The sequence below is a fragment of the Corapipo altera genome, unplaced genomic scaffold (assembly GCF_003945725.1).
Source record: "Corapipo altera isolate COAL_440 unplaced genomic scaffold, ASM394572v1 49, whole genome shotgun sequence".
Classification (NCBI taxonomy): domain Eukaryota; kingdom Metazoa; phylum Chordata; class Aves; order Passeriformes; family Pipridae; genus Corapipo; species Corapipo altera.
In genome coordinates, this window is record NW_020884879.1 from 6,970,955 (window position 1) to 6,983,889 (window position 12,935).

The 12,935-nt window shown below is 35.0% G+C and overlaps 1 protein-coding gene across 2 annotated transcripts in view; it reads right to left on the reverse strand.

The window, feature by feature from the left end:
• PRKDC (protein kinase, DNA-activated, catalytic subunit) overlaps positions 1–12,935 on the reverse strand; it is an 83,863-nt gene that overhangs the window by 39,408 nt on the left and 31,520 nt on the right. Inside the window, exons 37-51 of one of the 2 annotated variants that reach the window (XM_027638613.1) lie at positions 11,423–11,608; positions 10,411–10,515; positions 9,284–9,451; positions 8,870–8,997; positions 7,674–7,881; positions 6,462–6,640; positions 5,258–5,426; positions 4,642–4,707; positions 4,147–4,219; positions 3,773–3,921; positions 2,510–2,647; positions 2,190–2,309; positions 1,149–1,292; positions 778–929; positions 58–189 (exon numbers count right to left, since the gene is read on the reverse strand). In XM_027638613.1, the coding sequence (XP_027494414.1) occupies positions 58–189; positions 778–929; positions 1,149–1,292; positions 2,190–2,309; positions 2,510–2,647; positions 3,773–3,921; positions 4,147–4,219; positions 4,642–4,707; positions 5,258–5,426; positions 6,462–6,640; positions 7,674–7,881; positions 8,870–8,997; positions 9,284–9,451; positions 10,411–10,515; positions 11,423–11,608 (2,117 nt within the window). The remainder of the gene's footprint in view (positions 1–57; positions 190–777; positions 930–1,148; positions 1,293–2,189; positions 2,310–2,509; positions 2,648–3,772; positions 3,922–4,146; positions 4,220–4,641; positions 4,708–5,257; positions 5,427–6,461; positions 6,641–7,673; positions 7,882–8,869; positions 8,998–9,283; positions 9,452–10,410; positions 10,516–11,422; positions 11,609–12,935) is intronic. The other variant, XM_027638615.1, reaches the window with a different exon arrangement.

The window sequence follows — 12,935 nt, forward strand, 5'->3', positions numbered from 1 at the left end:
GCTTCCTTTGGCTTAAGTTTTTTTCAAAATGATTCACAAAAAACCTGCATTTCTCACCTGACACGATCTATTTCACACTTTGGGTCAAAGGGTGGCAAATTGTTAGCAAGAACAATTCCCAGTAGTTGAATTCCCACCGAATTGTCCTTGGTATCAGGGTCTCCACTAGAAAACTTCTCAAATAATAAACTGTTGGATAAAAACATAAAAGCAATTATATAGAGGAAAACACCAAAATATACACACCATAAATCCCTCATTGTCTGTGTATATGTGGACAGGTAGACATATACAACCTAACAAAACAGGTAGAAAGTAGTAAATATGTAGTTTCAATGAAGAAGTCTTTGCAAATAAAACCCCAGCCCCTCTAAAAAAAAAAAATCCTCAAACCCCATCCCACAACAACTAAGAAGAGATTATAAACCCACACAAACGCTCAACAAGTTCAGGAGCACGGCAGACAGCAAAAATCTTACTCAGAGTGCACCAATATTCAGCGATAATACCCAAAATGTCAAATAAAACATCTCTGCAGAGATTATTCCTGCTTTTGTTGCTGCTTTTGTTATCCTTTATATGTTTTCCCTGTCTCTCTCCTTGTTGTTTTTCAAATTAATTTACAATCTTTGGAGAGTTTGGTTCTGAAGTTCTAATGTCAACTCTAGGGACAAAAAGTTTACTACTGCAGCTGAATTTACCTTTTCATCTCCTCTGATAATGTTAATTTTTATTTTTTAAATATTGACAAAAGAAAGCAATTGTCCAAACGCTTACCTGTAGGGTATGGAGAGACAGTTCTTCCAACACTCTATAACTGTCTTTATGATTTCCAGATTGTGTCTGAACACAGCTCTTTTCTGGTGAAAGGCATTCTTCATCAAGAATTCAAGCAATCTGTTAGCTAAAATCTCATCCTTAATATTCCCCTACAAAGAATAGCATCAAGAAAACCCATAAGGACTCCAACACAAAGACATGTATTGTTTTGTGAAAGCAAGCAAGTAAACAAGTTATGTTTGAAGCTAGTATGTAAAAGGAACAGTGGACTGATGTATAAAATGACTGTAAGTGCACAGTAACAAACCCACTCATTCATTATCAAATGGTCACAATAATAAATAAAAATGAATTTCACATTTCCTTACTTTGGGGGTGGCTACACTTGTCCAGGAAAGGATTGTAACTACTATTTCCACTACCATGTAATGAATCCCTTCACCTCCATTATTTCCAGAAACAACAAGCTGCAGCAATGGACCAAGCCACTGCTTCGCATAAGGTCGGAATACCTGTGGAAAACAGTAATCTGTTATTCAGTAAACACTACAGGTAAGACTGCTAAACCAACCTCTTAGCACTTTGCTTAACCTACAAAACAACAACCACAAAAACTTTTAAATAAAAAATATCCATAACTACATTTCTCACTTTTGCTCAGAAACCTTTAACCAATTATTCACAGAAAGTTAATTATTTCACTAGGGCCCAGACAATATGGCTCTCACACCAAAAACTCTGTCTCTAAAGGACTTGAGAGAGAATGACATTCATCTACCCTTCCATTTCAGACAGCTTACTAAGAAACTAGCATTAAATGAGTATAAAGTTTCTTGAATTAATTCTGAAATTCAGCATTTTTGGGTTTGGAATATTTCAGACAGAAATATTATACTTTAAAATCACTGTATGAAAGAGGTTATCACTGTATGAAATAGATTGAGAATGTTTTACCCAAGAATGAGAGTTAGAAAACACATTATGTTATCTTATTATCTTTCTGCAACAAGAACATCATTTAGCTCAAAGGGTTTCCATAAGACTCATCTGTGACCATTAATAAAACATTATATTTGCTCCTGCAAAGATGGCAAGTACAATCAGCCAATACTTCTTGCCTGTATCAATGAATAAATTACTTGTAGTTTACAGAAGACATGCATTGTGGACACCCTCTACTTACAGAAGTAGAGTTTGGGAGAAGAAGTATTAATATTACATTCAAAATACTGGCACCATCTTGAATTTTGGCCTATAAATGTGCTCCCTTTTATCAGGACAAACTGCTTAATTTGAATGCCCTAAAGGTCTCAGCTGACGAAGTATTTTATTCCGCAAGAGTTACACAGTTGATATTATAACACAACCTCTTATGTTAACAGAAAAAAAATTACCAAAAGATTACTCACATCCTCAGTATTAACAATAAGTTTTGCTATGAAGAGGCGAATATTTAATGGTACTGATGGGTTTCCTAATTTGCCATGCAGAAATTTCATCCAAAGAGGAAGATCTACTGGAACTGTCCCCTGATATTTAAGAGAGATGAGCAAAAATCAAATAACTTTTTGCACCAAACAGGTATACCAAGCCAAAAAGCCCCCACCTCAAACCACACAGACTGCACTATAATATAGCCAAGAAAATTAATAAATTAAGAGATTCAATCATGATTCCCTTTTCCTGGTATCATTAGTGGAAAAATGCCAGCTTTTTGGTTAATACTGGCCTCTTCCACTTTGGGTGTGATCTGGTTCCTCTGCATATGTTTAATCAGAGTGGTCATAGAAGCCATACATTCATGCTGGTTGAATTCATCCATTTCCAATTCCATCTCATCATTTAAAACCATGTATTCTGTGGTCTCCTGAAAAAAAAAATGTTACTATTAATAATAACAACACTGTATTTCCTTTTAAATGACAATCCTGCCTTAAGTCATTCTGATCTTATCTGTGTTTACTGATTTGACTATACTCTCAGGGTGGGCAACAGGGAATAATACATGAAATGGGTTGCTCAAACAGACACCTCCCAAATATTTGTACCAGATCTGCACATCTTTGACTTTTTGTGCCAAAAGATGTCAACTTTATGTTACTCCGACTTTACTACCTGTCAGAATAGGTGTGGCAAATGCTGAAAGGAGGAAGAGTTAAGCTGAACCTCACAGAAATTATTTCATTTCATAGCTCAAAGAATACATTCCAAAGAGGGAAAGCCTTATTTTTATGGATGTGTTTTTTCACACTGACTAGCATCCACAGCAGCCTTCTTTTGCCACACAAAAGAATCACAAAAGAAAATTGTTTAGTTAGAAATTACAACACTACTACACAAAACAGTAGTGTACTTTCTATCTGCTTAACTTTTCTGCAGCTAAAACACCTCCTTGTTCCAAAACACGGGAAGAGTTTATCTTTACCAATTTTAACAGTTATTTTGACAGATTAAATCTTCAGTGCCTATGATACTTTTACAAGTTTTATGTTTGATATCAAATATCTGTCCTATCAGTATTACTGTTGATGAGACATCTTTTGATTGCAGAAGAAACACAACTACAAGTCTTGGAAGAACAGCACTTAATATCTCCCAAGATCAATAGTTAAATAGAAGGTGCCACAACAAAAATAATGAAGTGTTTGATTATTATTGCATGCATTTGATGCATGCAACCATCAGCAGCTATGCCTGAGAGCAGTCACAAGACCCTTTTTACAACTCAGGCTGGACTTCACTCACACTACTCAGCTTTAGAAGCTCAAGGTAAGGCATTGGTTTTTTCCAGCTGTAGACACTGGAGAGAGGCAAAAAGAAAAGTGACTGACAGAAAAAGTCCCCTCCCTCATCTTCTGGAGGAACCCATTTTCAGTCAGATAGAACAAATACAGGAGACTAGAGATTTCTCCTTCTCAACCCCAATAAATACATGCAATTACAAGAAAGCATAAAACTTTTCTTCCTCACAGCACATAAGTCACTAAATTACCTTTCTCCTGAAATGGGTGCTGCTAGCTGTAGCATCTTGGGAGCTATAAGAAAAACCTTGGACTCCAGTTGAAAAATCAAATTGACTCATTTCCTCACTCAAACTGCTATCCATCATGTATGATGAAGAAGCTAAATACTTGGGTTCATCTAGATAGGAAAAAACAATAGACCATTAATCAATATAATTACATGAAACAAGTCTTTTTTGGCCACTAAAACCTGAGAGTGGTTGTGAATTGATCGTTAGATGAAATACATTGATTGCTTTTATTTGTTTCTGCTAGTGTAGAAGTCAATTAGCAACAAAGCAACAAACACTGTATGAAAGCTAAGAAAGCATTTTTTTTTCATAGTCATAAATGACTCTCATACCCTGACTGCTATTCCCTGCATCCCTGGCCTCCTTTCTTATAGCAATGTACCGCTTCTTCCTTTCCAGAGGCACCTAAACAGCAAGAAATAAAGTCGAAATTACTTAATTAATTCTTTAAATTAATTTTTTTAAAGTTTTTAAAGTTACAGATTTATAGAACTGCCAAAACATTATCAAAACCACTTAACATGAACAAAATCCCATGTTGTAAATTATCATTATTAATGCAGCAGAACAACAGCTAAATTACTTATTCCTACAGCTGTTCATTACCAGAGTAAGTATGCTAAAAAGTATGTTAAAGTTAGGTGTATGGTGGCTATGTTCTAAATTTCAAGTATGGCTTTCTCTCACAAAAATGTATTTTAAAAAATTAGAGGAATAGTCCATTCTTTTATCCTTTTTCTCCATATGTGAGAACTGACCTGGTTTTCACTGTTAAAGTCATAACCCTTTTTTAATTAGGACCACTAAAGGCCAGAAATTTCACTCACCTCAATTTCTACAGGAAATGTATACTGACGCTTCAAGTCTATCAAGTTTTCAAAAATCAGCAAGTTCTGCAAACCAAAGTATGTTAGGAAATAGCAAAATTATAATGCTGCACACCATAACAATTGCTTTGAATGGATTTTATTTCTTCTTAAAAAAAACCCCACAGATCAATGTAGAATGTAGAAAATACGGCTAGTTTTCTCTTCTAGATCAATACTTCAAAGAAAATTTTGGTATTCAACTCCTCAAGAATTCACAGCACAGAATGTGCTCTATAAAAAGAGTATCTCTTATTCAAGTATATTCCAAGCACGGAAAACTTGGACAACAGGGTTTTTAACCTCACATTTTAGAAAACTGATTGAGAGTGGAAGGAAAACAGGGCAAGTATCACTACTTCACCCATGCAAACAGATGGTAAAACCTTCATCAGCAATTCAAACTGCAGCAAGGATGCAAGACAGTCAGCTAGCACTCCTTCTATTGCCTCACTGGGTAATTTGTTAGTATAATTTCACATAATTCAGGTTTCATTCTTTGATTTATTGCCATCAGGGAACATCACTTTGTGTTTCATGCTCTGGAAGCCTTCTAACAGCAACAACTGCTCCTTACCTTTTCTGATTTTTCTGTAAAAAGAAAGCCTTGATAAAATTTACTTTCAGTGAAGACACAACTGATGACAGCAATAGCACAATTATATGCTGCACAGTGATACTGTCTCCTCTTCTCCAACAGCTGACTCTCTCCTGCCATGTTTTCTGTAAATGCATCATAGCATGACCTTAAAATACAAACAGGCAAGAAAACACCATCAGAAGTCTTTTAAGAAACATGGGAAGGGTCCCAATCAGAGACCAGTGAATCAACAGAGTTTCAAGACAGCACTATCAGATTAAGCCACCTCAGACTTGTTCAAATTCTCCACAAGTATACTGCCCTAAAATGGAACCATTCATCAGTGACAAAGACACCTTCCCCAAGTATTTACAGAACAGTCATCAGGAATGTGATGATAGATAATGTTCAGATAAGATGGAGATATGTTTTGATGCCTACCTAAATTTCTCTTATGATGCCTTGCCACGAAACTGTGAATGGATGTGCATGTTAAACTATGCTACACATCAGTAGGATAAAAACTAGTTTAGATGTGATTTTTATAGGTCTTTGGCCCAAAGCCATTTATAGCTCTGCAAATCATAGCCAAGAAATTATTTGAAGTCCTCATAGGACGTAGGGTTGTAAAATAAAATCAAACCAAAAAGCAATTCAGATATCTTATATATTTCTCCGAATAGTAAACCAATTAAATAATACTAATTAGCATATATATTCAGTATTTCTCTTTTGTCCTCCTCTGAAGTGGTGATTAAGTCAAATTACACCTACTGAGTGTGCTGCTGCATTATGAAATGTAACGGGAAATCCATCTTCTCATCTATCATATAAATACCAATTTTGCAACACAGAACCATACTCCACATAGAATTGTAAGTATACTGAAACTAAAATTGTGAAAACACAAATTAAAGGTCAAGAATCGTACTGAAAAGGTAAAATAAATGCACAAGTTTAACAAATAGGAAAAAAAAGGACAAAAACAGGAGGTAAAAGTTATCCTGACATATGTTAGAGATCATTCTATCAATGCAAATTCAATATTGTGTATTTCATTTAAAATCAAGAGCTACATTACAGATTACATTTTCCCTTGAACAAATCCATCTTTTGTTTCACATGGTCTACTTTAAAAAAGTGTGTCTGGTCAAAATCTAATTAGAAAGTTACAAGTAAATAAAATAAATAATAGTCTTACTTTATAAGTGTCTTGGTAAGTTCATTTCCTTCTACACTCATGGAGCCACGGTAAGCTTGGTTAATTTTAGAGTCCTTGGAGTAAACGTCTTCTTTTGAAAGACGCACATACATCACTTCTAGCAGCTTGTAATACCCCATTTTCTTGGTGACTTGTGTATCAAAATTATATTCACTGGACTAGAAACAAACAAGTAAAACCTCAGAAAGAGATTTCCTGGATCCTGTCCTTTTTAAGTAGCTCCACAGTTACTTCAGGTTTCTATTAGACAGTCTTTAGCTTACTTCTACCTTCCAAAACGGAGAAAAGAACTGATGATAATAAAAGACTGACAAATTCTGAGCTTCTGTGTAGTACAGTTATTAAAACTGTGTTGACCTGTGTTTATCAGGTGAGTTGTCTTACCTACAATTGGCTTAAATTATTATAAGGATAGTGGAGGAAAATAAGCACCATACTGGGTACTATTCATGAGTTTCTTTATGCATCTCACTGGTGCCAGCATTTACAGCCATGGAAACATGGTGGAGATGAATTTACAGACGTCTTGGCTTTAACTGTTACTCAACTTGGATCATTTCAGCATCTTGTTTGCCCTGCTGCCTTTAAACAGGTGTACCAGCAAAACCATGAGAGGGAAGAACTAAAGTAAGAGCAGAAACCTTCACTGCCAACAAAATCTTTGCATGTACTGTTAAATTGGAAGACAGGCTGTAAATAGAGACAGGAAGATATGTGATCCTAATCCCTTGCTGAAGAATCTTTGCAATGACTAGAGATGTATTTATGTCTCTAGAAGTAATGTACCTAATTTCAGAGCTTTCATTACGGAGCTTGAATATCTCTATCCTACAATGTAATAACAGGCTACAATTTTATACAGTTTTTATATTTCAAAGTTAGAATGCGTTTTTGCTTTTGACAGAATTTCAGACCCCTTTAGATATATACAGATAACATTCTAACTTCAGTTTTTATACAGAGTAGATATGTAAACCTGCACTAACTTCAATGGAACAGTGTGCTGGGGAATAAGGAAAACTTTCTCAATAACAATCAAAGTATGTAATTGGCACAAACTTCCATTTCAAGATACAGAAAACTGGAAAGCAAGTGGTTTCCATTAGTGTTTCATTCAAAAGCAAAACATACATATCAACACCTGCATTTTATTAGATCTTCCCTAATCCTAAAAAAAAAAGTAATTCATACCTTTGTAAACCTGGAATTAAGTGTATCCATAGCCTGTACTATAATTTTGCCAAAGAATTCTCTCAGTGCATCCAAGTTGCAGTGCCACAAGAGAGTAAGCAGGGAGCGATCCATAAATGCTTGACGAGTAGTATTTGAAAGAAGTTCTTCACTTTGGAACATTTTGTGAATGGTGTCCAACAGTATCACTTGTTGGGCAGTGGTGCTCCTAAACAAGATGGAAATCTCAAAATGAAAACTCTTTCACCAGACTTCATTTATGTCTCAAATCCTTGCGACATTTAAATTTTTTACTATCTGCATTCATACCCCTCTTGGATTATCTTACAAGACATGCGAGATCAGGTTGAATCACCACTTATTGTGGAGATCTCAAAAAAATCAAAAAAGCCACAACCCTCAGCTTCTTAGTCTGCAACAGATGGTAAACTTTTGCATCTACAATAATTTAATCCCAAAGCAAACATCAGCTTTCTCAGTTCCTTTTTACCAAACAACATAAACAAATAATTTATCTGGTATACGTGACAAATGTAGGCAAACAAGAAGGAAAAAAGGAGGAGACTTTGCTGTTATAAGGTTGTCCAGAGGCCTATTCGAGTGTTCCAGTACCAGATGAACTGGTGTTCTGAAAAATTTTACTAGGGCTAAAATTTGAAAAATTGGATTTGGGCATAAGGTCCAGGAAAATATATAGTCATTACTTAACAGCCAATCAGGAGCAGAAACGTTTGGTTTAGAACAGACTGAAGAGCTCTTCTGCAGACAGAGTATGTTTGTCTATGATTTGGCAGCCTGGAAACATTCAATTAAATGTGCTCTTGTATTTCCAAAGAGACTGAACAAAGTAATTCACTGTCATCATTAAGTGCTATCAACTTAAGTGATCATATGGTTATACAGGGATAGTAAATATGTAACACAAAATTACTACAGTCAATTGAATTGTCAACCACCTAATTTACAGAAGGCTTTTCAAATTTGCACAGGCGCTGGAAGTGTAATCTGGAAATTGGTATCACTTTTTCACACTTCAGAAATACAAAGTGAAGAAAAAATCAAAGTCTGAATTAAAACTATTATGTAAATAATAGTGTAAATCATCACTATTACAAGGACAATAAAATGCAGAAAGCACATTTGCTTCAGCAAAAATTCAATGAGAACAAAAGCAAAATCCAATAGACTAAACTCACCTTCTCGAAATTTTTTTGAAGCTGGCTTGAAATAAGTCCTCCATGAAATGTCTGTGGTCCCTACACAGGATTTCTGTCATCAGTTGCAACAACATTGGACTCTGAGACAATTCTAATGCATCTAACAACTGAAAAAGAAATAATGTATAACTTAGAGAGCCACAATGGATAAAATCAAATCAGTCTAATGAAGTAATTATTTTTTAATACTGACCAGAAGCAGATGCACAGAAGTGTTTATTTAATGTGCATCTGTAGATTAATCTTCTGGATAAGGATATAACTCAGAAACCAAAAAGCTGATTTCCTTATGTGAACTGAGAATCTCTCTCTTTAATTCCAGATCCTGTGAAACACTGTTTCTAGATGTAGTCCACTTTGGCTTCTAATTATGTATTCATTAAAAATACTGACCTTCTTAATGCAGTCTACATAGTTATTGTGCTTCAAGGTTCCTTTGGGAAATTCATCAGACCTCATGGGAAAATTGAAAGCTACAAGTTGATCAAGAGCATTCTTAAGGTCATTAAGTTTTTCTCCTGTCAAATTAGTGAAGAACGGGAGAATTATCACTGCTTGGCCCTGAAGGGGAAAAAACAAACCAAAATCAAACAACTGTTTCAAAATTTTAAAAAAAGTTAATCCCTAACTATGAAGCCAGCTGAATAGGACCACAAAACAGCACCAGTGGCTGTGTTTACTAATTCAATGGCTTGGTGTACTGATAAAAATATGTTATGTAGCTGCTCATCTTTCCAGCTGTATAGAAAACAGCTTTGGTCACTGTTGAGTGGGAGTTAAAAGCTAATTAATATCTCACAGCTGAAATGGCTAGGAATGATATCCCATTGCTCACACAAGTCGCCGATTCAATGCACCACCTCACAGCCGAAGCAAGATCCCAAACTTTATTTATTTCAAATGCATGGGAAAGTACAAAACTGTCTAATTAAAGGTAGGCTGGCTGAGAAGTAACTATGCAAAGCTTTTCATAAAGTACAAAATTTTTTAATATTCTACTCCAACCATTATGTTCCAGCATATTTTATAACTTCAGCTTTCAGTATGCAGTACTTTATCTCCCTCTCCTGACCAAGCCACATATAGCAGCTAATCCATTACTTGGATCCCATACTTGCAGACATGAACATTAAATAATGACAGATGTTCATAATTTGACCTGTAGGAAATGCCACTCCTTACTCAAAGTCTGATTAACCATCATTTCTCAAATGAACACTTCAGAGTTCTAAACAATTTGCTGACAGGAATTTTTTTCCTAAAAATTACAGGCCTTTCATCTGAGCAAGGGAAAAAAAAAGCCCACTTTAAACCAAAACATGGTATCTGAGATACTGTCCTACTGTAATACTGTCTGAAGGACAAAAAAGATGATGTACAAGTTTTAGTATCTTGAACAGAAGAATAAAAAATAGAAGTGGTGTCTGTGCTATAATTTGAGCTGAAGAACAGGGAATTCCATGAACAACTATCATTCTAATCTGGGGAGGGTAGGGAAGCCATTGAAGTAAGCAATTTACCTTAAGATTTAAGCCTAAACTCTGATCAGTGAGTAGACTGGTATAGGTATTAAAAACAGCTGTAAATGCTTCATGATTGGTATTGAAAGAAACTGAAGAGTCTATCTGGAAAGAGAGAAGAAATAAAAATATTTGGGTTTTTTTTTTAACTGATCAAAGAGATTTGTATTAATGAACAATAAAAAGCCCATGAGCTATAGAATTGTTTATTTCCAAAAATATACTGAATTAACAGAAAGCACATAAAGACTGATTTTGGTTTTAAAAGGACACTCAATAAGAATTCTGAAAACTCCTACACAGTACAAATAAAATCATAGTGTTGGATATTTTTCAGTTAAAAAACATTAAGCTCCCTCTCAAAGCCAAATTTCTTACTAGTCACTTCACTGCCAGATAACACAGCAACACAGTTCGCATTCTGTATCCTAACACATACCTTTAAACCAATTCAAGTTTAAAATAACTAATTATCAAAAAGAAAAATAATTCTCATATATTTGTGTACAGCTACTTTTACAAGTTCCTGAAAAACTCCAATAGGATACGCAGATAATTATGTTTTCAGAATAGAGAAAGAAAAAAACTGAGACCAAAATCCCAATGTAATGGGAAATTAAAGATTTTTAAAATAAAGATCTTTCTGCATTCTGCTGATATGGGTAGAACTCCTACACTGCGACTTTCTGAATACCAACATGACAAAGAATGTTATCAGAGGCTGCTCAGTTTCAAAGTTCACTCTCTGCTGAGTGAGGCAGCTAAAACATGAGAACAATTTAAAAAAAACCAAAAAAGAGAGGGAGAAGAGCAAAATCTAGTAATTTCTGCCTGTCCAAATATATTTTGTACTATGTCAATAAAAAAACCAGATTCTGATATTCTCCAACTACTTTCTTTTTTTTTTTTTCCCCAAACACAAAGCATTAGAATGAAACAGCATTTCTTGAAAGAAAGATACAACTCCTACGGAATTAGAAAGGTTACCTGGATTTTATAAAGCAATGCATACCTGCAGAACTTTTGCCAGCAGGGTCAAGACTGCCATTTTGCTCTCAGGAGCTGAACCTTTGGCCCACCAGCTGTCCAGTTTCTCCCAGTTTCTTAGTACAGTTGTCACTAGTTTTGCTCCTTGCTGCTTGCGTACAGCACGGTCCCTAAAACTCTGATCTAACATGCCATTCAAAATGCTACAAACCTGGAAGGAAAAAACAACAGGTAAATTCTTGCATCCCAAATTAAAAGATGATAGGATCACTTCATTGGTATGGGAAATCATTAAAAATAAAATACCAAAAGCAATGCTGTATTTAAATCTCAAAAGAACACCGGAGAAGGCTCTCTGCAAGAAATGAAAAGAACATTCTTCTTAAAAAAGAGATTTCTGTCTAATTTACTCCTGTTTCAATCAGAGTACAATGCAGCAATTCCTTCCTATACCTTTTGTGTGAATATGAAGGAATAAATGATAATCCAGAATACCTCTAAAGATCAGTACTTGAAAATTTTAGTATGAAACTGAGAAACAGCACATATGCTAACTTATTTGCATTCAATTTGAAAAAAAAAATAAACCTGGCATAGCAAATACGAACTAAATACGTTTGAAATCTCTTTTCTTCCAAAAATAATGGTTAGTGACTTCCAAATCTGAATGCTGCATTCTCTCTCCTCTTGAATAGCTGGCAACCACTGATAAACTGGATTAATGTTATCAACCTTGTATTTTCACCAGATGTGGATGGCAGAGTAAAAAACAAATTATTTTTTTCTTATGTCACAAATGCATAAAACTAAAGAAGAGATATCAAACGTAATCAAGAATACATTTTTTTTAAAAAAGTAGTCAAAACCAGCAGACGACAATAAAATGTTTGACCCAATTTGGCTATTTACCTCAATTAAGCTAATGGGGAATTTTCACACTATTGCCACATGCAGCCAGTGGAAATTAGTAGTGTATCATTTATCAGAGACACTTAAAAAAGTTAATGGCATGCTCTGTACAGGAAACACTACAAAGTCATCATAAGAAATAGCCTTTTAAAACATACGCATCTCTCTACAATCTAATTAAACAATTTTTGGTAGCATCAAAAATTATGCTGCAAGTGTTTTAACTGTTACTTTCAAGTAAAACTTTTAGGCATAATACTTTGGATTAAAAAAGATCCCATTATTTTTAAAAAGGTGATTCTACTTTCCCATTCGACTTTCCTGAGAATCTTTTTAAGCAAAAAGGAAAGAGGACTTTTGGTCTTTCTTTTTGACAGTTCATCAGAAGCACTGAAGGAAGAGCTTCTCAACTATAACATGTTTCCTTCCTGGACCTGAAAGTGAGCTCTACATCAGTAAGTACTGTCAACCAACAGGAGAAAATCTGTTCAGCAGAACAAGTGGTGCTGACACTGAGTACATGACAACTACCCCATATTTATTTCAGGTCGGGAGGGGTGTGTGTGTGTGTGTGTCTCTTTTTAATACTCTAATCTATCTCTACTCTTGTCCTCTGGACTAAATGCCCA